The following is a 24,118-nucleotide window of genomic DNA, read 5'->3' on the forward strand; positions in this document are numbered from 1 at the left end:
TTTACCACGTTACCATCGGCGTTATTCGTTGTCGGACGAGTACGTGGGAAATATCTTGTCTTCTCTCCTGTCTTTTTACAATCCGGTTATGGGGGATCAAGCAAGTTTGCTAAGAAACTCACTTTGTAGAAGAAAGTCAGCGCTGCATAAGTTATACATTATTGTAAGTAGTTAGAGGAAAAGATGTGTGTGATGATTTTTGAAGAAGTACCAGTACGCTATCGAAGTTCATTTCTGAAACGATGGCAAGGGTATTACCATCAGGACCTCCTGACAGCGGATCTACATCATCTGCCCGTGCGCTGTTACAAGGAACCCCGTGGAGAGCTAGGTCGCAAGTTCAGTCTTTCGTAAGGCTCGTTTGAAACTGTTATGTTGACAATTACGACAGCAAAGATATTAGTTGGTAACGACTCACAATGTGCATCAGGAGAGCGACAGAAAATGTGTCCGGCAGGTGCAGAGATCAATCTTCTGTGGGATGTATCTACCACACTTCACAAAATGGATATCGTCGACATTCAAGAATGTTAAAAAGAAACCATTAACTTGCACCATGAGCGCCGAATGAAAAATGGCGCGTCGCAATGAGGACTAAGTTTTGCACGGCCAAGGTGGAAGGTGAACTCCGTGAGAGTACAAATCGTTCAGGACTTTCTGCTAGGTATCCTCTCTTCAAGAATACATACAGAATCATAATGGTGTAACGGGGTGATGAGAACTGATGAAATGTGATGGCATGCGAACGAATGCGAAACAGGCTATCCTGTAAGGCGTAGCTGCAGATAACGCGATAATATGTTTTATAGGCAAGGAAACAGAAACATTCAGAGGTTGAATTTATGCAGTTGTTCCATGAGATATGAATTGCTTTGTCATACATTTTTGCTCTAAATGAGTATGATTTTTATAGAGGGACCAGCAATCAAGCAAAGTACATCATTTGACCAGATATTGGCCAAACGCAGTGCTCATATCATGGTTGTAGTTGTCTTACGCGCATTTTTCCAATCTTGCTTGCTACAAGTATGACGTGAATATTCCCTACTGCCCTTCCAAGATCACACACACGGCATTCTTTCATATGCATTTCCTCTTCAAATCCCGATTGGTCGGAGTTGAAAATAAATTCCTTACTAAACGATGGGATGAATATGTTTATCTCATTTACGAATTTTCGAATCGATTCCGCAGTTTGCTTTGCATCGTCAGGTTGGTTATTTGTTCTAAATTTCGTTATCTTACGTCTTACACTTCTGTGGCACTGTTTTAAGCTATGCAGTCATCCGCTGCTTCCCTTGAAATCACTGTAACCAACGTCGCGCTCAGATTGATATGCATTAATTTACTGATAGGTAGCTTTGTCTTCCCTAGAATATCCATTGTTTTTCTTCTGCACTGCACGGTGATATTGCTGTAGACTTATTCGAAATCAGTTCATAATTGTTTTGTACCACTCTGCTGATTATCATGTGTTGTTGTTGTTGTTGTGGTCTTCATTCCAGACACTGATTTGATGCAGCTCTCCATGCTACTCTATCCTGTGCAAGGTTCTTCATCTCCCAATACCTATTGCAACCTACATCCTTCTGAATCTGCTAAGGACACTACTGGCCATTAAAATTGATACACCATGAATAAATGCAGATGATAAACGGGTATTCATTGGTCAAATATATTATACTAGAACTGACATTTGATTGCATTTTCACGCAATTTGGGAGCATAGATCCTGAGAAATCAGTACCCAGAACAAACACGCCTGGGCATTGATACGCCTGGGCATTGAGTCAAACAGAGCATGGATGGCGTGTACAGGTACAGCTGCCCATGCTGCTTCAACACGATACCACAGTTCATCAAGAGTAGTGACTGGCGTATTGTGACGAGCCAATTTCTCGGCCACCATTAACCAGACGTTTTCAGTTGGTGAGAGATCTGGAGAATGTGCTGACCAGGGCAGCAGTCGAACATTTTCCATATCCAGAAAGGCCCGTACAGGACTTGCAACATGCGGTCGTGCATTATCCTGCTGAAACGTAGGCTTTCGCAGGGATCGAATGAAGGGTAGAGCCACGATTCCTAACATATCTGAAATGTAACGTCCACTGTTCAAAGTGCCGTCAATACGAACAAGAGGTGACCGGGACGTGTAACCAATGGCACCCCATTCCATCACGCCAGGTGATAAGATGCCTGTCATCTCGACTGCTAGAGATACGAGGCCGTTGGGATCCAGCACGGCGTTCGTATTACCCTCCTGAACCCACCGATTCCATACTCTGCTAACAGTCATTGGATGTCGACCAACGCGAGCAGCAATGTCGCGATACGATAAACCGCAATCGCGACAGGCTACAGTCCGACCTTTATCGAAGTCGGAAACGTGATGGTACGCATTTCTCCTCCTTAACGAGGCATCACAACAAAGTTTCACCAGGCAACGCCGGTCAACTGCTGTTTGTGTATGAGAAATCGGTTGGAAACTTTCGTCATGTCAGCACATTGTAGGTGTCGCCACCGGCGCCAACCTTGTTTGAATGCTATGAAAAGCTAATCATTTGCATATCACACCATCTTCTTCCTTTCGGTTAAATTTCTCATCTGTAGCACGTCATATTCGTGGTGTAGCAATTTTAATGGCCAGTAGTGTATATTCATCTGTTAGTCTCCCTCTACGATTTTTATCCTCCTCGCTGCCTTCCAATACGAAATTGGTGGTCCCTTGATGTCTTAGAACATGTCCTGATCATCATACATGCACGTAATTACGTTTAGTACCTGCTCCTTGGACAACGATTGTCCTTTAGTAAGTTTCACTGGAGACGGGATCTGTGGTTCTCTGTGCAACATGGATGGTTAATTACATGGCTCGACAACACTTTCAATTCGACTTTCACCATGTGAGACACGTATCGTCGTCATTGTACCCGTCATGTACGCTGTCCGCACAGTCCAGCGTATACGAAACCACACGTCCCACTAACTCATCTCGCAGGAACGCTAATATTTCATCTGACACTTCTTTCTCACTCTCCAAAATTCCTTGAGTTCCTTTCTGACGAAATGTCTATTTCAGCAACTGTTGTTGTAGATACAATGCAATGTTTGCTTTATTTATCGTTGCCATTGCCCAGCTTTGTATCAATACCATTAGCACTGAAGCACTGTTGTGAGTTACTCGTCGACTAAGCAGTTCAACTACGCTCCGTAGCCACATGCTGTGCTCACAGTTGGATACCTCCTGTGCCGCCCGCTGTTGCCATTAGCAGCCAATATTGTGGTTGCATGGTAGACAATATGCGGGGCGTCAAATGCCGTTAAGGTATTTTGCGACCTAGCACTTAAGGGGCTCCAGAACGCCCTATACTTGCAATGTTAGAATAACGCTTATAAATTACATCTTTCCTCACAAAGTATTTGAGGTAGGAAGTTGAACTTTTTACAGATTATTTATTGGAATATGGGCTACAACTTATCACAGGGATTTTACAAAATTTTAGTTCAGTTATTAAAGATGATTTTTTTTCAATTGTAATGAAAATTCACAACATTTTTTTGCAATTTCTTATTTATATATTCAAAAATATACAGTTTTTTGGAAAAAGGCTGTGTTAAATTATGCAGAAGGTACTGTGTAACATTTACTGAAAGTTTGAAACAAATATGTTTGGAAGATCCTTAGAAAACATGTAATTAGTATGAGAAAATAAAAGGTTTGGGAATCGAGCGACAAAGATTGGATTAACTTTTTAGTGCATTCCAGGTCCATAGGATGGATTATCTTCATCCTCTGCAAACTCCTCCTCCAGCTTCCTCTTGTTCCTCCTCCTGTTTACTCTTGCTTGTATTTCTAGACTCTTTACAGCCCTGTCTGCAGCCCGAAGGCGTTCCTTGTCTAAAGCAAGCATCGCTCGTTGTTGTGTTCGTAGATTTTGCTACAATTTTCTTCAGTTGCAGTTACTGCAACACTGTTCCAAAAGGTGGCCATGTATGAACACTTATCACATTTCAGTTGTATTTCACTAGCAAGTCCTACGTGCTTTATTATGGAGAGTTCCAGTCCAACTTCACTACAATGAATACATCTTACACAGTTTGAAAAAATTCCTTTGTGAACCGACATATCAAATATTTCATTCACATCCGATTCGGCCATAAAACATTCATAGTTTTCACTCATTGAACCAAGCTTCTTCTGTGAAGTATTTTCTTTCCCACTTTGACTGCTATGGGCAGGTGTACTTGAGAGGTTAGGTTCACTCACTTGGTTATCGTCTTTACTGTTTACAGTAATAACACATACCTTTGGCTTTCCAACATTTCTCCTTTTCTTAAAAGCCTTCAGAGGATTTCTAGTAACTTTACTTTTACTCATTATTATACTTCAACAAAACAGAGACTCAAGAAACAGAATTAATTACGAATATTTTCGAGATAACGACAGAGTAAATAAACATGAAACAATCGACAATCACACCAGCGATATATATTGAACCATCACAGGTTAGCCACAACACATACTTCAACCCACATCACTAAAATGTACCTGATGAACACGGACGTTAATAATAACACCATTTGACGGCAGTTTAACAGCGCCACATCGGGTCACGCCCATGTAGAACACATTTAAAAAAATATTTAAAAATAGTTGTAGTCTTCGGAATTGAATAAATTATATATCTATTAAAAGGTAATAGTCTGCAGATTCAGAAAACGCAAAAAAGTAAAAATTGAACTTTCCATGATTTTGAGCCTTTCCGGAGCCCCTTAAGGGGGTCCTCGTTAGTAATGTTACTGACGACAAAGCTACGCTGTTTTAGCACGTGTCAGGTACTTGACATATAGTCCTGTTTGTGAAGTACTGGCGGGCGCAAGACGGTATGTTAAACTATCTAAGTGGCAAAAACAGTCAGTAACTAGCCAGACTGAATTAATATTTATTAGTCACGACATGGTTCTGGAGTTGGATCCTTAGACTTTAGCTCGCAGTTTAATTACTATCTGCAGATAACCTGTACCATAATATAAAATTTGTAACACAGACAGGCTACTTTCGGAGAACTGTTGCATGAATACCAGTAGCTTGGTTCCATTCGTGCTTCACGTATTTATGATGCCGTTCGTATAATCTCGTACTTGGCATTTAAAGCACAGAGCTAGCGGTGTACTCCAATATTTTATGTACGTTAGTCTCAGTAACTTCGTAACGTTCTCTGGTATAAGTGTAGGCGGCTGTTTTGTATTCAACAACTCTTTGGATTAAATAGTGTGATCTTAAGATCGATTCTGCACAAATTTTATGCAAAACTACAGGAATTCGTAGCCATTCTCAATAAAAATCAAATTTTCTGTGTGATTAGGCTGCCACACTTTTCTCCAACAGCCCCAGACTCGGACGTCTGGTGGTACGACGTACTTTGCTAGCGTGCCCCCTCTCATTACCTACCTTAAGACGTAGGCTTCCCAACGAAAGTGGGACTCATTTAACCCCACTGTTCCACTTCTTCCAAAACATCCTTTTATAACTGCAAGGGATACTGGTTTTCGACAGCCTTCAGCCACCCAGATTCGCGAGGGAGATCCCAGCGAAGGGGTCGAAATTTCAAGTTTTCTGAACGAGCTGAAGACGAATACGACGACGGGTAATCAACCAAAAGGATTTACCTTCACTGGCAAGGGTTGGTAACAGAATTCTTGAAGTAAATACGTTTGTCTGTGGATCCAAAAAACGAATGTTAGTACTTCTGCAGATTTAAATTCATTATTCTTAAATAATGAGGTAGATTGTCAATCATCGATGTGACAGCCTTAACTAGTTTGTATAGTCTAATTACCAATTCAATATAGCCCTATTTTTTAAAGAAATTACCCTGTTGAATTGTTTACAATTCCTATGTCGATACACCATAAACCAGTTCAACACTAATTTTAAGGTGTTACAGGTAATAATAGTGTCCGATGCTTTTTATTGTGTTTGTATTCCTGTAGTATATGTCTCACGTAAACGACTGTGCACATTTTAGACATTCACATTAAACATCGCGATTCTTATTGTTCCCTTTGTTCCCGATGTTATCTCGATCGGTAGTGCTCTTTTTTAACAACTTCTCCACACATTTCTCTCTGCTATCTCTGTGTACCAGCTGAAATCCACATATGTGTCAGACGGAGCGCGTACACTCCACCAGATTCCAAATGCTGGTAGATTACGCCCTGAAAGGCACGGATAAAGTTAAAATGTGTGCAAAACAAGCGAGCGAACCCTCCAGAAATATCGGCCATTTAAGGATATTACTCGCTAACTACCATGCCAAAGCTCTAAGATATATTGCTCGTAAAGCTATCTTTATTTTCAGAGCGTACTTGGTTGCAGAATATACAGGGTTATTACAAATGATTGAAGCGATTTCACAGCTCTACAATAACTTTATTATTTGAGATATTTTCACAATGCTTTGCACACACATACAAAAACTCAAAAAGTTTTTTTAGGCATTCACAAATGTTCGATATGTGCCCCTTTAGTGATTCGGCAGACATCAAGCCGATAATCAAGTTCCTCCCACACTCGGCGCAGCATGTCCCCATCAATGAGTTCGAAAGCATCGTTGATGCCAGCTCGCAGTTCTGGCACGTTTCTTGGTAGAGGAGGTTTAAACACTGAATCTTTCACATAACCCCACAGAAAGAAATCGCATGGCGTTAAGTCGGGAGAGCGTGGAGGCCATGACATGAATTGCTGATCATGATCTCCACCACGACCGATCCATCGGTTTTCCAATCTCCTGTTTAAGAAATGCCGAACATCATGATGGAAGTGCGGTGGGGCACCATCTTGCTGAAAGATGAAGTCGGCGCTGTCGGTCTCCAGTTGTGCCATGAGCCAATTTTCCAGCATGTCCAGATGCTCGTGTCCTGTAACGTTTTTTTCGCAGAAGAAAAAGGGGCCATAAACTTTAAACCGTGAGATTGCACAAAACACGTTAACTTTTGGTGAATTGCGAATTTGCTGCACGAATGCGTGAGGATTCTCTACCGCCCAGATTCGCACATTGTGTTGTTCACTTCACCATTAAGAAAAAATGTTGCTTCATCACTGAAAACAAGTTTCGCACTGAACGCATCCTCTTCCATGAGCTGTTGCAACCGCGCCGAAAATTCAAAGCGTTTGATTTTGTCATCGGGTGTCAGGGCTTGTAGTAATTGTAAACGGTAAGGCTTCTGCTTTAGCCTTTTCCGTAAGACTTTCCAAACCGTCGGCTGTGGTACGTTTAGCTCCCTGCTTGCTTTATTCGTCGACTTCCGCGGGCTACGCGTGAAATTTGCCCGCACGCGTTCAACCGTTTCTTCGCTCACTGCAGGCCGACCCGATGATTTCCCCTTACAGAGGCATCCAGAAGCTTTAAATTGCGCATACCATCGCCGAATGGAGTTAGCAGTTGGTGGATCTTTGTTGATCTTCGTCCTGAAGTGTCGTTGCACTGTTATGACTGACTGATTTGAGTGCATTTCAAGCACGACATACGCTTTCTCGGCTCCTGTCGCCATTTTGTCTCACTGCGCTGTCGAGCGCTCTGGAGGCAGAAACCTGAAGTGCGGCTTCAGCCGAACTAAACTTTATGAGTTTTTCTACGTATCTGTAGTGTGTCGTGACCATATGTCAATGAATGGAGCTACAGTGAATTTTTGAAATCGCTTCAATCATTTGTAATAGCCCTGTAGTTTTCCATTTCCAAAAGCGTCTTAAGAACGTGTACTTTACTGCGTAAGGCACCTGCTTGGAAATAAATTTTCACTTACATTCAAGTCTATACTGCTGTTTTACATCATTACATCATTAGGACAACTTCAAAAGACGGGAGGCAAACTCTTGCATTGCCTTGTAGTACTCTTTGTATTTCTTTGTAGAGGTGCATGTGTGCGCCTTCATTGAATACTTGCATATGGTTTGAACTTGAAGTTGCACGGAACCGCCTCTTTCGCACGCTTCTATGGTACATAACGCTACCACAAAATTCTTTACGATGTTGTAGTGATCTTTTTGGCCGACTTGGTGGAAAATGGTGCACGTGGTAATGGAATTTTGACATAAAAACGGCCTTAGACGGTTAGCTTACGTTAATTTGTTATTTGTCCTTATCCTAAGTGTCGAAAATTAAATTCATATTAATTAAAACATTGTAATGCAGTTAATAACACTCACTCCGTTTAATTTCTGTATAATTCTTACATCCACATTTGGATAAATCAACAGCAGTTCAAATAATACTGTTGAGTATGGCAGTGATTAGGTGCTTCAACCGTTGGATTGTAATTAACGTACATCTTAACTGCTTTTATTTCCACATGAATCATCCAGTTTGGACCACAGGTAAACTGATAATTACTCTGCACAAAACTAGTTTATACCTTAATCTGAAGTGTTTTGAAATACAATGACCCGGCTATTGTATTAACAGTAATGTCCAAGTCCCTTTCATGGTTGTTAGTTATAAATGATTTTGAGACAATAGGAAGGATGACTAGCTGGCTTTTACTGTGGCCAATTAGTTCACTTCATTACAAGGCAGTGACATAAGCCATCATCTGTGCTTCATGATGTGCGTGGGAATATAAATGGGGGAGGGGGGAGGAAGGACCTTGCAGAGCAACCATGGAGTCACGAAATATCACGATGTGGCTGTCCAAATCATCATCGAACCCTCGCCATGATTCACTCGGCCAGAGGTTGGAACCACTGTGTAACAAAAATCATTCGACCCAATGGCTTTCTTCCATTGTTCTGTAGTCCAGGTTTCATCACTTCACAGCCACATTTTCATGTTACGGTCGTTTGCAATACTGATGAGTGCTTATAGAATTCCATTTCACCCTGCAATTGTCTGAATCTGGTGCTCCCTTCGTGTTTTTTGGTGCTGACAGGGTTCACCAATGGGACATTCAGTTCTGTACTGACTTTTGCAGCTGTCGTCACAGTCTCCTTCATCTGTCACGACCACTCAGACACGCTTTAGTCCGCGCTGTGAGTTAACGGTTGAAGTTTTTCTGCTTTCCCTGTATGCGGTATAAATCTTCGTTATGCTATCTCTTGAGACACGAAACACATCGGCTACCTTGGTTACGGAAGCATCCACCATACGAGCACAAGGTTCAAATTCACTCAGCTCATACATAATGCACTCACGCCTACACAGAACATTGTTCTGACCGCGAGTAACGCTTGCAAAGTATTGAGGACATTACACATGTGCCGCTCGTGGTCGAAGTACAACAGTGTAACCTGCAGGCTTAGACAGCATCTGCATTTATATTCAAGCATGCATTTATCACGGTGTTTCTGAATTTTTATACAACCTCTCTAAATGATACCCTTGGGAAGAGAGGGACGGGGGCTAGCATGTAGACTGTAGCTGGGTCAGACTGTACCAGGTATCTGACTGACTACTGACTGAGGCTGGCCGGTGTGGCCGAGCGGTTCTAGGCGCTTCAGTCTGGAACCGCGCGACCGCTACGGGAATAGATGTGCGTGATGTCCTTAGGTTAGTTAGGTTTCAGTAGTTCTAAGTTCTAGGGGACTGATGACCTCAGACGTTAAGTCCCATAGCGCTTGGAGCCATTTTGAACCACTACTGACTGAACATTGTTATTAATCTCAAAACTTAAGTATTGAGTGACCCTCCATCAGAAGTCAAAAGTGTCACATCAGGTAAATTGGCAGTAGCAAATTACTTTAAGCAGGTTGTTTATGCGCATTACTCCGCAGCTTATGGAACAATTCGCTTCATGCGTGTCAGACTTTTGCTCGATCAGCTGGTTTGTCATCCCATCAGTCGAGATATTTACTAACAACTTTCATTGTCGTCGAGTGACGCACTTTTCTCTCTGGCTAGAACTACATTGAGCCAAGAAATGTTCTCTCTAAAAATATTTGTGAATAATATATAATTAGCTCATAACTCTCTCATAATCCACAACTCTGTGCTCTGTAGGTTGGCATAATTTTATGTTGTATGGGCGGAGTATTAGCTCTTCCATTGTGTACTGGTTGGGAACTGCTGCCCAACAGCGAACTTGAGGCACCCTCTAAATCAGAACTTTTGGGGGCTCGTGGATCGATATTACCTCCTCCTATTCAAGGGCCTCTCCTGGTACAGACTCATTGTAACATTCGTCACCTTACTCATCCCGTTTTCACTCTCACAGGGTTAGCATAGCGATTCGCCCTCCATAATCATATAAATCGCAGTGTGTACTTACATACTGACATCAATAATACCAAAAAGCAACTATTTTGCTCCACTTTACGATGTGCAGTGAAAATGAAGCTTGTAACATGCCCCTACCCAGTGACTGACCGCTGTTTACGGCAGGTGTGGTACGTAACGTACAACGAGTTGTTTTCTTTACTTGCAGGTGGGAATCTTGAATTCGTCGCACAACGAACGAGGTCAGGACTGGCCCGACCTGGAGCTGCTGTTCGCTGGAGGCTCCACCAACGTGGACGAGGGCGGCCTCAAAATGGCGCACGACCTCTCGGATGAGGTCTACGACAAGGTGTACCGCCCCATCAAGGGCCAGACGTCCTGGACCATCTTCCCCATAGGTACGTTTCTCAGGCCAGAGTCACCACCACTAAACCAGAGACACAAACTCGGGACTTCTAATACCGTCAATACGAAACTTTTTAAATCAATTACACTACTAGCCATTAAAGTTGCTACACCATGAAGATGACGTGCTACAGACGCGAAATTTAACCGGCAGGAAGAAGATGCTGTGATATGGAAATGATTAGCTTTTCAGAGCATTCGCACAAGGCTGGCGCCAGTGGCGACACCTACAACGTGCTGACATGAGGAAAGTTCCCAACCGATTTCTCATATACAAACAGCAGTTGACCGGCGTTGCCTGGTGAAACGTTGTTGTGATGCTTCGTGTAAGGAGGAGAAATGCGTACCGACTTTGATAAAGATCGGATTGTAGCCTATCGCGATTGCGGTTTATCGTATCGCGACATTGCTGCTCGCGCTGGTCGAGATCCAGTGACTGTTGGCAGAATATGGAATCGGTGGGTTCAGGAGGGTAGTAGGGAACGCCGTGCTGGATCCCAACGGCCTCGTACCACTAGCAGTCGAGATGACAGGCATCTTATCCGCCTGGCTGTAACGGATCGTGAAGCTACGCCTCGATCCCTGAGTCAACAGATGGGGACGTTTGCAGGACAACAAGCATCTGCACGAACAGTTCGACGACGTTTGCAGCAGCATGGACTGTCAGCTCGGAGACCACGGCTGTTGTTACCCTTGACGCTGCATCACAGAGAGGAGCGCCTGCGATGGTGTTCTCAACGACGAACCTGGGTGCACGAATGGCAAAACGTCATCTTCTCGGATGAATCCAGGTTCTGTTTACAGCATCATGATGGTCGCATCCGTGTTTGGCGACATCGCGGTGAACGCACCTTGGAGGCGTGTATTCTTCTTCGCCATACTGGCATATCACCCGGCGTGAAGGTAATGGGGTGCCACTGGTTACACGTCTCGGTCACCTCTTGTTAGCATTGACGGCACTTTGAACAGTGGACGTTACATTTCAGATGTGTTACGACCCGTAGCTCTACCCTTCATTCGATCCCTGCGAAACCCTACATTTCAGCAGGATAATGCACGACCGCATGTTGCAGGTCCTGTACGGGCCTTTCTGGATACAGAAAATGTTCGTCTGTTGCCCTGGCCAGCACATTCTGCAGATCTCTCACCAATTGAAAACGTTTGGTCAATGGTGGACGAGCAACTGGCTCGTCACAATACGCCAGTCACTACCCTTGATGAACTGTGGTATCGTGTTGAAGCTACATGGGCAGCTGTACTGTACACGCCATCCAAGCTCTGTTTGACTCAATGCCCAGGCGTATCAAGGCCGTTATCACGGCTTGAGGTGGTTGTTCTGGATACTGATTTCTCAGGATCTATGCATCCAATTTGTTTGAAAATGTAATCACATGTCAGTGCTAGTATAATATATTTGCCCAATGAATACCCGTATATCATCTGCAAGTCTTCTTGGTGTAACAAATTTATTGGCCAGTAGTGTATTAATTTTTGGCACCAATTTTGCACCATATGACAGTTTTTGTTTCATTCAAATGGTAAGAAATAAAATCTCATAGCTATAAAAATAGGCAACACACGAGATTGTTATATAACAGAAATAAATATTAGGAAGGTTTCTGACATTATTGCTTAAAAAATATTCTCAATGTCATCCTATGTAACGAGAGGACGAGCGTATAACTTGTGTTAGTATTACGTGTCGGAGAGGTGTAAGCAGTAAACAAGCTGTGTTGCTATTTAGGATGCCACTGACTAAAATCACAGTCTGTCAAAACAGATTTAGATTTTCAGTGTTTTTTCCCTACTTGAATAGATATATATATCCAGGTATTACCTTTCATACACCCGTCGTTCTATTCCGAAGTGCATCCTGCTTCGTCTAGTACAGTCAGTGATAACGAGTTGTGACAGATGAGATTCCCTTTCTTGTGCCCTATCATGAACGTTCAATTTTTTTCCGTTTAACTTATCAGACATTATTTTCATTAGGTGTTAATTGTCTCCTGGTGTCTACCTGGATTATTGCAAACGGTGTTGCGAAGTAATGTTGATAGTCTAGTCCTGTTGCCACAAGCATTATGATTACCAACACAGCAGCTTTTGTGGCGTTGCCCCCTGTCTCTCAATGAGATATTTTTCTGAAAGGGTTTGTTAAAGGGGCGAGATTAATTATTAGCTAACAAGATAAGTGATTTTGCATACTCAACAGTCGCGACGTGAAAGCAACGGTGGACAATCTCTTTAAATAGCACTACCATGTGCAGCTCATTAAAATTCTCTTGCTTTATCTGAAACATTAGCTTATTAGGATCCATCACCAGAATGTTTTCATTTAACTGATATTGCATCATGCCAGTGAAAAGGCGGCCCGTCGTCATTGTTCGAAAGCCGTAACCGACCAGACCCACGAAGTTTTCACAATAAAATGTTACGTACAGCAAGCGGAATTCTATCACAAAGCTGCTAAAAAAACAACATGGGTAGTGTTCGGTCGTTCGCTTCCGAACAATCCGCCGCCAGCCTTTCCTGCTTTTTTTACTGAAACGCATTTAAAAGTTAAAATACAAACTGATTAAATGATATTGAGAGAGGATGGTTGCCCTCGTGGAATAATGAACTCGGCTGATTATGGTGACATAGACAATCATTAAGCTAGAAAAGTTCACTCAACTCAACTTAGATCTCTTCCGTAAAGCTACAGCCAGGGAAAGACAAAGTAGAAAGTGCTCTTAGTGACGTTTTATATTCTCTATTTTTATTCCTTTATTGGTTTATTTTGCTGGCGTTTATGTGTTTTCTTCAAAATGTAAACGTGTGTTAATAGTTCTGTTGAGATTAGAATATGTTGTTCTTTCCTACTTATGTTCCAGTTCTGCAAGGTCCTACCAGCGTAAATGTTCATTAAATTACAAAAGTGTTCACTGACTGATTTATAGATAATAACGCATTTTGTCAGATGTATTTGGTGGTACCTTATCTTTTAAAATAGATCAATACGGAGATCAGTTAGATAATAAGAAGATAAGTTGTACTTTCTTGGATGTTCAGCAATATTTAGGTCATTTAATTGTGCCTTTAGTTAGTCACTTGTAGTTTGAAACATGTGTGCACGCTCACAAGGACAAGGAGAAATTTCTGCGTGGGATATACTTGGGACTGATATCTACGAAACATTGTTTTGATCATGTTCGTCCACGTTGCGCACTAACGTAGCTAAATTGTCAACATTATTTATGAAGCAGAATTTTTATACGATAGATTGCAAGGAGCGTTTGCTTAAAATAGACCATCTGGATTACAGAGTCACCGAATTATTTTTGTTTTGGATAAACCTCAAACTGACCTTAAATTTTAGAGTGTATGTTCGTCTATTTTCGAAAAAAAAATATATATCGTTAAATTCACTATGATCATACTTTTCTTGGATACATGTGAAGGAAACTGCGGAAATGTAACCATAGACGAAGACTTCGAGAGTCCAGTGTATTTCGGAAAACTGTCGAAAAAAAGGTGTGTGAATCAGCCGCCTCTTTTAGACATGTCAGAAGGAAGACTACGATCAATTCTATATGAAGAACTGACTACAAAAATCAGCGTTTCCAAAAGAGTCACTGTTTCCAAAAGAGTACCTGGTATTTGCAATTTAAATTACTGAGCAGTATAAGCGTTGGTATTGCAATCTCGTCGAATGTCGTAATCTTGTTGAGAATTCAAATCAAGAAAAACTGCCAACATGAGTAACTTAGAAGTGGATATCGATGCAGCAAAGCAGCTTGTATCACTTAGTATAGGCAAGATGTACGGTCCAGATTTTATACCGACAAGGTTCCTTTCAGAATATGCTAATACAATAGTCGCGTATAGCAATCATATACAACCGCTCGCTCGTCGAAAGATCCGCATCTAAAGAAGGGAAAGATACTCAAGTCACACCGATACCCAAGAAAGGAAACAGGAGTAATCTGCTGGGTTACAGACCCACATCGCTAACGACGATTTGCAATAAGGACTTGGAACATACATAGTGTTCGAGTATTATGAGTTATCTCGAAGAAAACTATTTATTGGAAAACAGCCAACACATATTCAGAGAATATTATTCTTGAGAAATACAACTAGCTTTCTAGTCTCACGAAGTAATGGAATGAATGAATGAATGATTGTTATAGATTGGTGATTTCAAATTGATCACTATTTTTAGATTCCCAGAACTTTTTACGTAGTTTCATCCCAGTTGTGAGACTGAATTCGTGATGTCGCGTCAGAAATGGCGAAGTTCGTAGTAACTGATGCAAAGTCATCTAGTAAAACAGTATTAATATCTGGCGTTCCCGGAGGAAGCGTTATATAAACGATTTAGGAGACAATGTAAGTAGCCGTCTTAGGTTGTTTGCAGATGATGCTGTCGTTTACCATCTTACAAAGTAATTTAGAGGATACAAAATTGTTAAGGCTTTCGTGGCCACTTGTTGACAAACTGCCTATTGGCTTCTGTCTCGGGTTCTTCGGCCGACGTTCATCTAATGATTTTTCTGACGTTTCGCCAGCACGAGTGGCTGGCATTGTCAAAGCTTCACCTTCCGTTGCCGGTGGTGAACCGGTGGTGAACCGGCAATGGAGGGTGAAGCTTTGACAATGCCAGCCACTCGTGCTGGCGAAACGTCAGAAAAATCATTAGATGAACGTCGGCCGAAGAACCCGAGACAGAAGCCAATAGGCAGTTTGTCAATTTAGAGGATGATAATAAATTGCAAAACAATTTACACAGGACATATGTATGGTGCGAAAAGTGGCAGCTGACTCTAGATATTGAAAAGTATGAAGTCATCCCTGTTGTTGTTGTTGTGATCTTCAGTCCAGAGACTCTTTTGATGCAGCTCTTCATGCTACTCTATCCTTTGCAAGCTTCCTCATCTCCCAGTAACTACTGCAACCTACATCCTTCTGAATCTGCTTAGTGTATTCATCTCTTGGTCTCCCGCTACGATTTTTACCCACCACGATGCCCTCCAATACGTAATTGGTGATCTCTTGATGCCTCAGAACATGTCCTACCAACCGATCCCTTCTTCTAGACAAGTTGTGCCACAAATTTCTCTTCTCCCCAATACTATTCAATACCTCCTCATTAGTTATGTGATCTATCCATCTGATCTTCTGTAGCACCACATTTCGAAAGCTTCTATTCTATTTTTGTGTAAACTATTTACCGTCCACGTTTCGCTTCCATACATGGCTACGCTCCATACAAATACTTTCAGAAACGACTTCCTGACACTTAAATCTAATCTCGATGTTAACAAATTTCTCTTCTTCAGAAACGCTTTCCTTGCCATACCCAATCTACATTTTATATCCTCTCTACTTCGACCATCATCAGTTATTTTGCTCCCCAAATAGCAAAACTCATTTACTACTTTAAGTGTCTCATTTTTAATCTAATTCCCTCAGCGTCACCCGACTTAGTTCGACTACGTTCCATTATCCTCGTTTTGCTTTTGTTGATTATCATCTTGTATCCTCCTTTAAAGACACTGTCCATTCCGTTCAACTGCTCTTCCAGGTTCTTTGCTGTCTCTGAAAGAATTACAATGTCATCGGGGAGCCTCAAAGTTTTTATTTCGTCTCCATGGATTTTAATTCCTACTCCGAATTTTTCTTTTGTTTCTTTTACTGCTTGCTCAATATACAGATTGAATAACAGTGGAGAGAGGCTACAACCCTGTCTCACTCCATTCCCAACCACTGCTTCTCTTTCATGCCCCTCGAGTACTAAATGGAATCCGCCTAATTTCAGTTAGACGATAAATAACGGAAATCTAAAGACTGTAAATACGACTAAATACTTGGGGATTACAATTAGGAATCACATAAACTGGAACGATCACATAGATAGTGTTGTTGTTATAGCAAACCATAGATTGCGATTTATTGGTAGCACACGTAGATAATGCAACAGGACTACTAAAGAAACTGCTTACACTACGCTTGTTCGACCTCTTCCACACTATTTCTGTGCCTTGTGGGATCCGCATCAGATAGGATCGACGGAGGACATCGTAAAAGTTCAAAGAAGGGCTGCTCGTTTTGTTCTGTCTCGAAATAGGGAAGAGAGTGCCGCCTACATGATACGAAAATTCTGTTGACAATCATTAAAACAAAGGCGTTTTTCGTTGCAGCAGGAACTTCTCACGAAGTTTCAGTCAACAACTTTCTCCTCAGAGCGTGAAAATATTTTTTGGCGCCCACCTGCATGGGAGGAATGATCATCATAATCAAATAAGAGAAATCAGAGGTTACACAGAGAGATTTAAGTATTCATTTTTCCAGCGCGCTGTTCGCGAGTGGAACGGTAGAGAAATAACTTCAAGGTGGTTCGATGAACACTCTGTCAGGCGTTTAATTGTGAACTGCAGAGTAATCATGTAGAGGTAGATGCAGAGGGGATTTGTCGGCAGCAATCCAGAACTGCTCCATTTCCGAAGTTTGTGACAACTCACTAATATTGTGCAGTGTTATAAACAGTTGTCTAACTTTTCTTCTCTGCCCACTGCAGCCCGTGAATGTCAGCTTTGCTAGAAAGTAACATCCTGTTAACGTGCGCCTCGTAAAATGCTCACGAGCTCAATCTGCCCTTTACGATCACGCCTCGCGGCTCAAATCTGCTGTCGTAAGCATGCAGTGGCCGAAGTCTCTCTGCGTCAAGCGCGCACCCGCTTAGCCAAGTTTCAGGGTCATTGTTAGGAAGACTTAGTAGTTCTAAATTTTACAATTCTGTTCGTTCAACCGCATCACAGTGATCACAATAGCTATTCATTAACATTATAAGCCTAGAATTTTTGACTTAAGTACGCGTAATAAAAATGCACAGGAAACGATAAATCTATGTTACAATCATGTTCGAATTTTAAGCTCTGTTCCCGTGCTTGCAGAAAAATAATAATGGATTAAAGATAAGTCCGACTTTTCCGCAAGTACACAATTATTGCTTTGCCTTTATGCCCAAACATTCTGCACCACATCCGTGGCATCTTCAGTGAGATTTTTCATTTATTTTTCCTGAAATACATAACGACAGACTTTATTTAGGGTTATTAAAATAACATATGCACTTCGATTTTCATTTACATTCGCACAGAGGAAGGTCAATGGCTGGGTAGCCTTTAACTATATATATGAAGACAGTAACTGTTCTCGAAAGAACAGAATATTGTTGATGACCGTGCAGCTTTCCCCTGGAATAAATGATGACTAACTGAAACCCTCAGGTGCCGACAGGTGTTGTTGATATACCTCGACGTGGACAGCTGAAAATGTGTGCCCCGACCGGGACTCGAACCCGGGATCTCCAGCTTACCTCGCAGACGCTCTATCCATCTGAGCCACCGAGGACACAGCTGAATAGCGCGACTGCACACATTTTCAGCTGTCCACATCGAGGTATATCAACAACACCTGTCGGCAGCTGAGGGTTTCAGTTAGTCATCGTTTATTCCAGGGGAAAGCTGCACGGTCATCAACAATATTCTGTTCTTTCGAGAACAGTTACTGTCTTCATATATATAGTTAAAGGCTACCCAGCCATTGACCTTCCTCTGTGCGAATGCGCACAGGTTGCCCAAACTCTTACGGGAATCGCCAAAGCGTGCGCGAGTAAAGAGTGAATGGGCAAATGTCTATAAGGTACATTACATATGCAGAATTGTGGACAGTTGGGAATGTGAGTCTCACGGGAAGCGTGCAAGGGATAAGTCCCTACAGTCGCATTATTCAGCTGTGTCCTCGGTGGCTCAGATGGATAGAGCGTCTGCCTTGTAAGCAGGACATCCCGGGTTCGAGTCCCGGTCTTGGCACACATTTTCAGCTGTCCACATCGAGGTATATCAACAACACCTGTCGGCACCTGAGGGTTTCAGTTAGTCATAATTTATTCTCGTTGTTTGTTGGAGACGGTCTCTTACACGTAAAATAATTGAGGAGTGGAAAATCCAAACGTTCTAAGTGACCTGTTATCACAAGACGCGTTTTCAGTGCTTCTATGTTCTTGGTAGTTCGTTTCTCCATGTCCCTACACTTATTCCAAGTCCCAAATTATAGAAAAATGCTTCAAACATCCATTAATACATGACGCATGGTCTTTGAGCCAAGTATTTTTTCCGCTTGGACTCCCAGGTACCACATGCAAGATCTCCTCTTTTACTTCATGCACAGTGTCTGTGGTGGGGAGAGCGTGTATAAGCTTCTGTTTACACCAATAATACATCTTTGTAATGGAAGGACATTATCTGGGTTTCAAAAAACAGAGAAAAGTTCGATCTGGTGGATTAGAAGGACATACACACACACACACACACACACACACACACACACACACACACATACATACACATATATATATATATATATATATATATATATATATATATATATATATATATATCCTGTTTTATATATTAAACGATTAGGTGCTCACTTGAGAAATTATATTTCTGGTGCCATTTAATTTTCAGTTGGCTTAAAATAATTGAAACTATACAGAGGAAGATGTAATGCTTCCGACAGAAGTTAAAATCAATGGAAGCAAACAGAAGTGCACAGACGTTTTTGCAAAAGATCAGTTCAATAAATGATGAATCTGGAATGCATAACTGCCATATTTCTGCGCTGATGGTATCGCAAACTCAACGTAGTGCCTTAGTGTCAATGGCACCTGAAACAATAACTAAATGGACTGATAACCACACAGTTTAGTCCCTTTAGTCTCCAAATTAACCAAACAAACAAACAAAAACTTTCTTATTGGTACTTAGAAACAGTCAGTTCCCTGTTATGGCACCTAGAATGTTCTTAATAAATTCTTTGGTTTTTTATTTGTCTCATTTTGTGCAGTAAAGAGGTGAACAGCATAGTTCTGTGGTATCAGGATCTCCTCTTAACTTTTTGCACAGCCATGTACAAAACCAAATATACTGTTTTATGTTTCTCTCCCCAAATGTGAGATTTGTCACTCATAACATCTGGCATTTCCACTTTGAGAAAATGGTTAATGTTTTCCACACCAATTTGTTTCCAGATTCATCATTTATTGAACTGATCTGTTGCAAAAACGTGTGTGCACTTCTCTTTGCTTCCACTGATTTTAACTTCTGTCAGGAGGAGACAGATTACATCCTCCTCTGCATATTTTCAATTATTTTAAGCCAACTGAAAATTAAATGTCACCAGAAATATAATTTCTCAAGTGAGCGCCTAATCATTTCATATATGAAACAGGATATATATATATATATATATATATATATATATATATATATATATATATATATATATATATATATATATAATTATTAGTCGTAAAGCTCCCAACATGGAAGACGCTAAGTAAAGATGGTTCACTTCTGGGGCTTCTTATTCTTCTTGTTTGCCCACCAGGTCTTCATTCTTTGCGAGAATTCAGCTTTTCTTTCGTCGCTCCATTTTGTTCCAGTTCTCGGAGCTTTTGTCTCTGGTTTGACCTCCCATTTGTCAACTTTAAGTTTGAAATTGTTTCTTTTGTTCATGTCTTCAGTAGTAATGTTGGCTAATTCCAGATCTTTCTTTACATTTTTGATCCATTCTCCTCCATTAACAAGGGATGCTACGTATCTTACTATTTTTTTTGTAAGTCTGTGATCGGGAAGTCTCATTATGTGACCATAGAATTTTAGACGCCTCTTCCTCATGCCTATCTCGATGTTAGAATATTCTTCAATTTTAGAATTTTTCTGTAATCTATACCTCTCTTTGGTCCATCTTGGTCCCAGAATTTTCCTAATGATTTTCCTTTCCTCTTTCTTCAGGTTTTCCATATCTGTTTTCCTTTTAAGTGTCAAGGTTTCGCTGGCATATAGCATTATTGGTTTAATTACCTACTTATAATGTTTAATTTTTGTATTTATAGATAGACATTTTTTATTTTAAATGTTTTGGACCAGCCCTAGACCCCTACGAGCTTTTAATATTCTTTCTTGTTGTGAGTATTTTTCAGAAATTATCTCTCCTAAATATTTAAAGTATGGTACCCTCTTAATTTCTTCATATTTGGTTTGTAACTTAGAAATTTCTAGATATGTTGTTGTAAACACCGTTTTCTCAAAAGATATTTGTAGGCCAACTTTTCCTGCACACTCTTTTAAGGTTTCTATCTGTTTGACTGCCATCTCACTAGAATCTGCCATTATTGCAAGATCGTCTGCGTAGGCTAAGTAGGGGATTTGTAGGTCATCTTTTTTGGTTCCCAGTGATATTGGTTTCCAGTACTTTTCTTTTTTGAGTTCTTTTTCCCATTCTGCCATGACTCTATCCAGAACTAAGTTAAATATATATATATATATATATATATATATATATATATATATATATATATATATATATATTGTGTGTGTGTGTGTGTGTGTGTGTGCCCAGTGTCTCCTTCTAATCCACCAGATCGAGTTCAACGAAATTTGGTACACAAACAATTTATTAAGACAATAAGCACTGTGGGAATTAGAACCTGCTGGCTCCCATAGGAAAAGAGATACAGGTAAAATGAGTTTTTCTATCCCTGACATGTAGGCTGTTCTGTAGGACAGCAGTGTTGTGTGGTTAGTATGGACATGCCTTGCAAGGGCTACAGGTGTGAATAGGCACAGCTGACTGGAGAGAGGAAGGGGGTGGAGATGGATAATGGAAGGGGGGACAAAGATATGGACACTGGGAAGGGGGAGATAGATAGAGAGACAAAGAGAGGGGGGAGCAGATGGAGAGAAAGAGAGAATGGAGAGGAGGAGATGGACGGATAGAGATGGGAGGATGGGGTGGACAGAGAGACAGAAGGAGTAAGAAGTGGACAGAGAGAGGGAGGAGCAGGAAATGTGTGCACTATATGTGTCGAACATGTATACTAGTGAAGCTATGGGAAAAAGGCTAGTCAATAATAAAGGATACTTGATAATACAAATAAAGATGTGAAGGGTGATACGTCGCAGTCATGAAAGGTGTGGCACGTTATATAAATCGTATGTAACGAATCCTTATCATCAGTATCATCATCTTTTGCAGGCATTTGCCTTATTTATTATGCCTACGTTTATGGTTTAGTATAAGTCTTCCAATCTAGTTTTTGTTCTTCTTATTCTTCATCGTACTGTTGATTTGTGCTTGTGTAGTATTGTTGGTAGTCTGTCATCCTCGATCCTATTAATGAGCTCTTTCCATTTACTTTCGTGTTCCTCTATTTTTTTATTTACAAGCATTAGTCATAATTCTGCTGTTATTTCTGTATTTCGCTTTCCTGACGTAGAGAGGGTGTTCGACTGTTGGCCTGGCTTTTTCCAGATGTTTCATTCATTGAAAACATCTGGCCATGGGTTGCTGAGAGACTGGCACAGCACCGGTCGCCACGCACTACGACTGACGAACTTCGGTAACATGCAATGGCGCTCCCGTATCTGTCATCTAAATTCAGTTTGACTCGATGGCCAGTCATGTTAGAGATGTGCGTACTACCTCTGTGCACTAAATACGCCACAGTGTACAACAAAAAATCATCTAAAAATTTAAGTAAATGTTCTCCTTACTTCATAAGAACTTCAATAAGTAAGCTCCACATGCCGTCGCATGCTGAGATAATTTCACCACAAAAGTGATGCATTGACAGAACAGAGCACACGTTCCGGGTTTACTACAAACACAGATCTGTTTCTGTGCGGAGAACAACTGCATAACAGCGTGGACAGTATGACTCTTGTCGATAATACATCTAAATTACACGCAGAGTCACCATGAAATTATGACGTTATAAGGACCAAGCGCAATGTCGTGTCCAGCTGTACTGAAAAGGAATCAACACTGTACTCAAGGCCGCACAGTAGTGGGTGATGTTGATCAACAAGGAAGGCCATCAATATCTACCACAGACGAGATTATCTTATTTTCGGCAAGTTGAAAAACATGGGGGGGGGGGGGGGGGGCGGAGGGGGGCGAAGCTATGAGAACGTTCACACAGCGTTTCTCGAATGGCTTCGTCGGCAGCTCGTGGTCTACTGTTTAGCGTTGCTGCGCGTGGATGGATCACGGCGTCCCGGCTCAGATTCCCGGACTGGTTGTTTGTGTTGTCCTCAACATTTCATCATCATTCGGAAAAATGGCAAAACTGGAGAACGAAAAGATTGGGAATTTGTGTGGGCATTGGTAACCACGCCATCGACTGTTCTGCAAACCAAAATCATTATTATCATCATCATCGTCATCATCGAATGGCTTCGTGGTCAAGGAGCGGATTTCTGTTGTGAGGAATGCCACACTGACAGAACGAAAATTGGTTCAAATGGCTCGAAGCCCTAGGGGACTTAACATCTGAGGTCATCAGTCCCCTAGACTTAGAACTACTTAAACCTAACTAACCTAAGGACATCACACACATCCATGCCCGAGGCAGGATTCGAACCTGCGACCGTAGCGGTCGCGCGGTTCCGGAATGTAGCGCCTAGAACTGCTCGGCCACTCTGGCTCCCTGATAGAACGTTTCGATCGTCGTTTACAGAAACTTGGTTATTATGTTGGAATATAATTTCATGGTTCTGCGTCACTTTGAAGTGTGGCGAAGTATTCAATAAATTCTTGGTCTTCAGTTCAAATTATTTGGCTTGACATAATAATACGTAATTTACTTACCGGGGAACCTCCCCATCGCACCCCTCTCAGATTTGGTTATAAGTTGGAACAGTGGATAGGCCTCGAAAAACTGAACACAGATCAATCGAGAAAACAGGAAGAAGTTGTGTGGAACTATGAAAAAAATAAGCAAAATATACAAACTGAGTAGTCCATGTGCAACATAGGCGACATCAAGGATAATATGATCACAGGAGTGCCGTGGTCCTGTGGTTACTGTGAGCAGCTGCGGAACGAGAGGTCCTTGGTTCAAGTCTTCCCTCTAGTGAAAAATTTAATTTTTTATTTTCAGACAATAATTTTGCGAAGTTGCACAGGTAGACAGAGCAGTATTGTTTACGTGATCGTGTGTCAATTATCAAAGTTCAGGTATTCACACATAATGAACTTCGCTCGAAAGTTCCAGGACATGTTCAGATTTGCTTGGACATATGCAGGATTTGACGGTCTACACACGGAAAAATTTGAAAACGTTAAAAACATATGTTTTGACAGAGCACAGGGAAAACTGTCCGACTGTGAAACTGTTGCATTCATTTGTTGCAGTTTATGTGACAAACTCTTATGTTTTCGTCACTTTTTGGAAGTGATTATCACATCCACAAGAAAACCTAAATCGGGCAAGGTAGAAGAATCGTTTTACCCATTCGCCAAGTGTACAATTTAGGTGGGTCGACAACATATTCCTGTCATGTGACGCACATGCAGTCACCAGTGTCGTATAGAATAATCAGACGTGTCTTCCTGTGGAGGAATCGGTTGACCTATGACCTTGCGATCAAATGTTTTCGGTTCCCATTGGA

At 41.4% G+C, this 24,118-nt stretch overlaps 1 protein-coding gene across 1 annotated transcript in view; it reads left to right on the plus strand.

Annotated features, from left to right (window-relative positions):
• Positions 1 to 24,118, plus strand: part of LOC126418926 (glucose dehydrogenase [FAD, quinone]-like) — a 669,636-nt gene that overhangs the window by 502,639 nt on the left and 142,879 nt on the right. Inside the window, exon 8 of the mRNA XM_050085953.1 lies at positions 10,420 to 10,609. Coding sequence (XP_049941910.1) covers positions 10,420 to 10,609 — 190 coding nt within the window. The remainder of the gene's footprint in view (positions 1 to 10,419; positions 10,610 to 24,118) is intronic.

This window comes from Schistocerca serialis, chromosome 9, assembly GCF_023864345.2.
Source record: "Schistocerca serialis cubense isolate TAMUIC-IGC-003099 chromosome 9, iqSchSeri2.2, whole genome shotgun sequence".
In the NCBI taxonomy this organism is placed as follows: Eukaryota; Metazoa; Arthropoda; class Insecta; order Orthoptera; family Acrididae; genus Schistocerca; species Schistocerca serialis.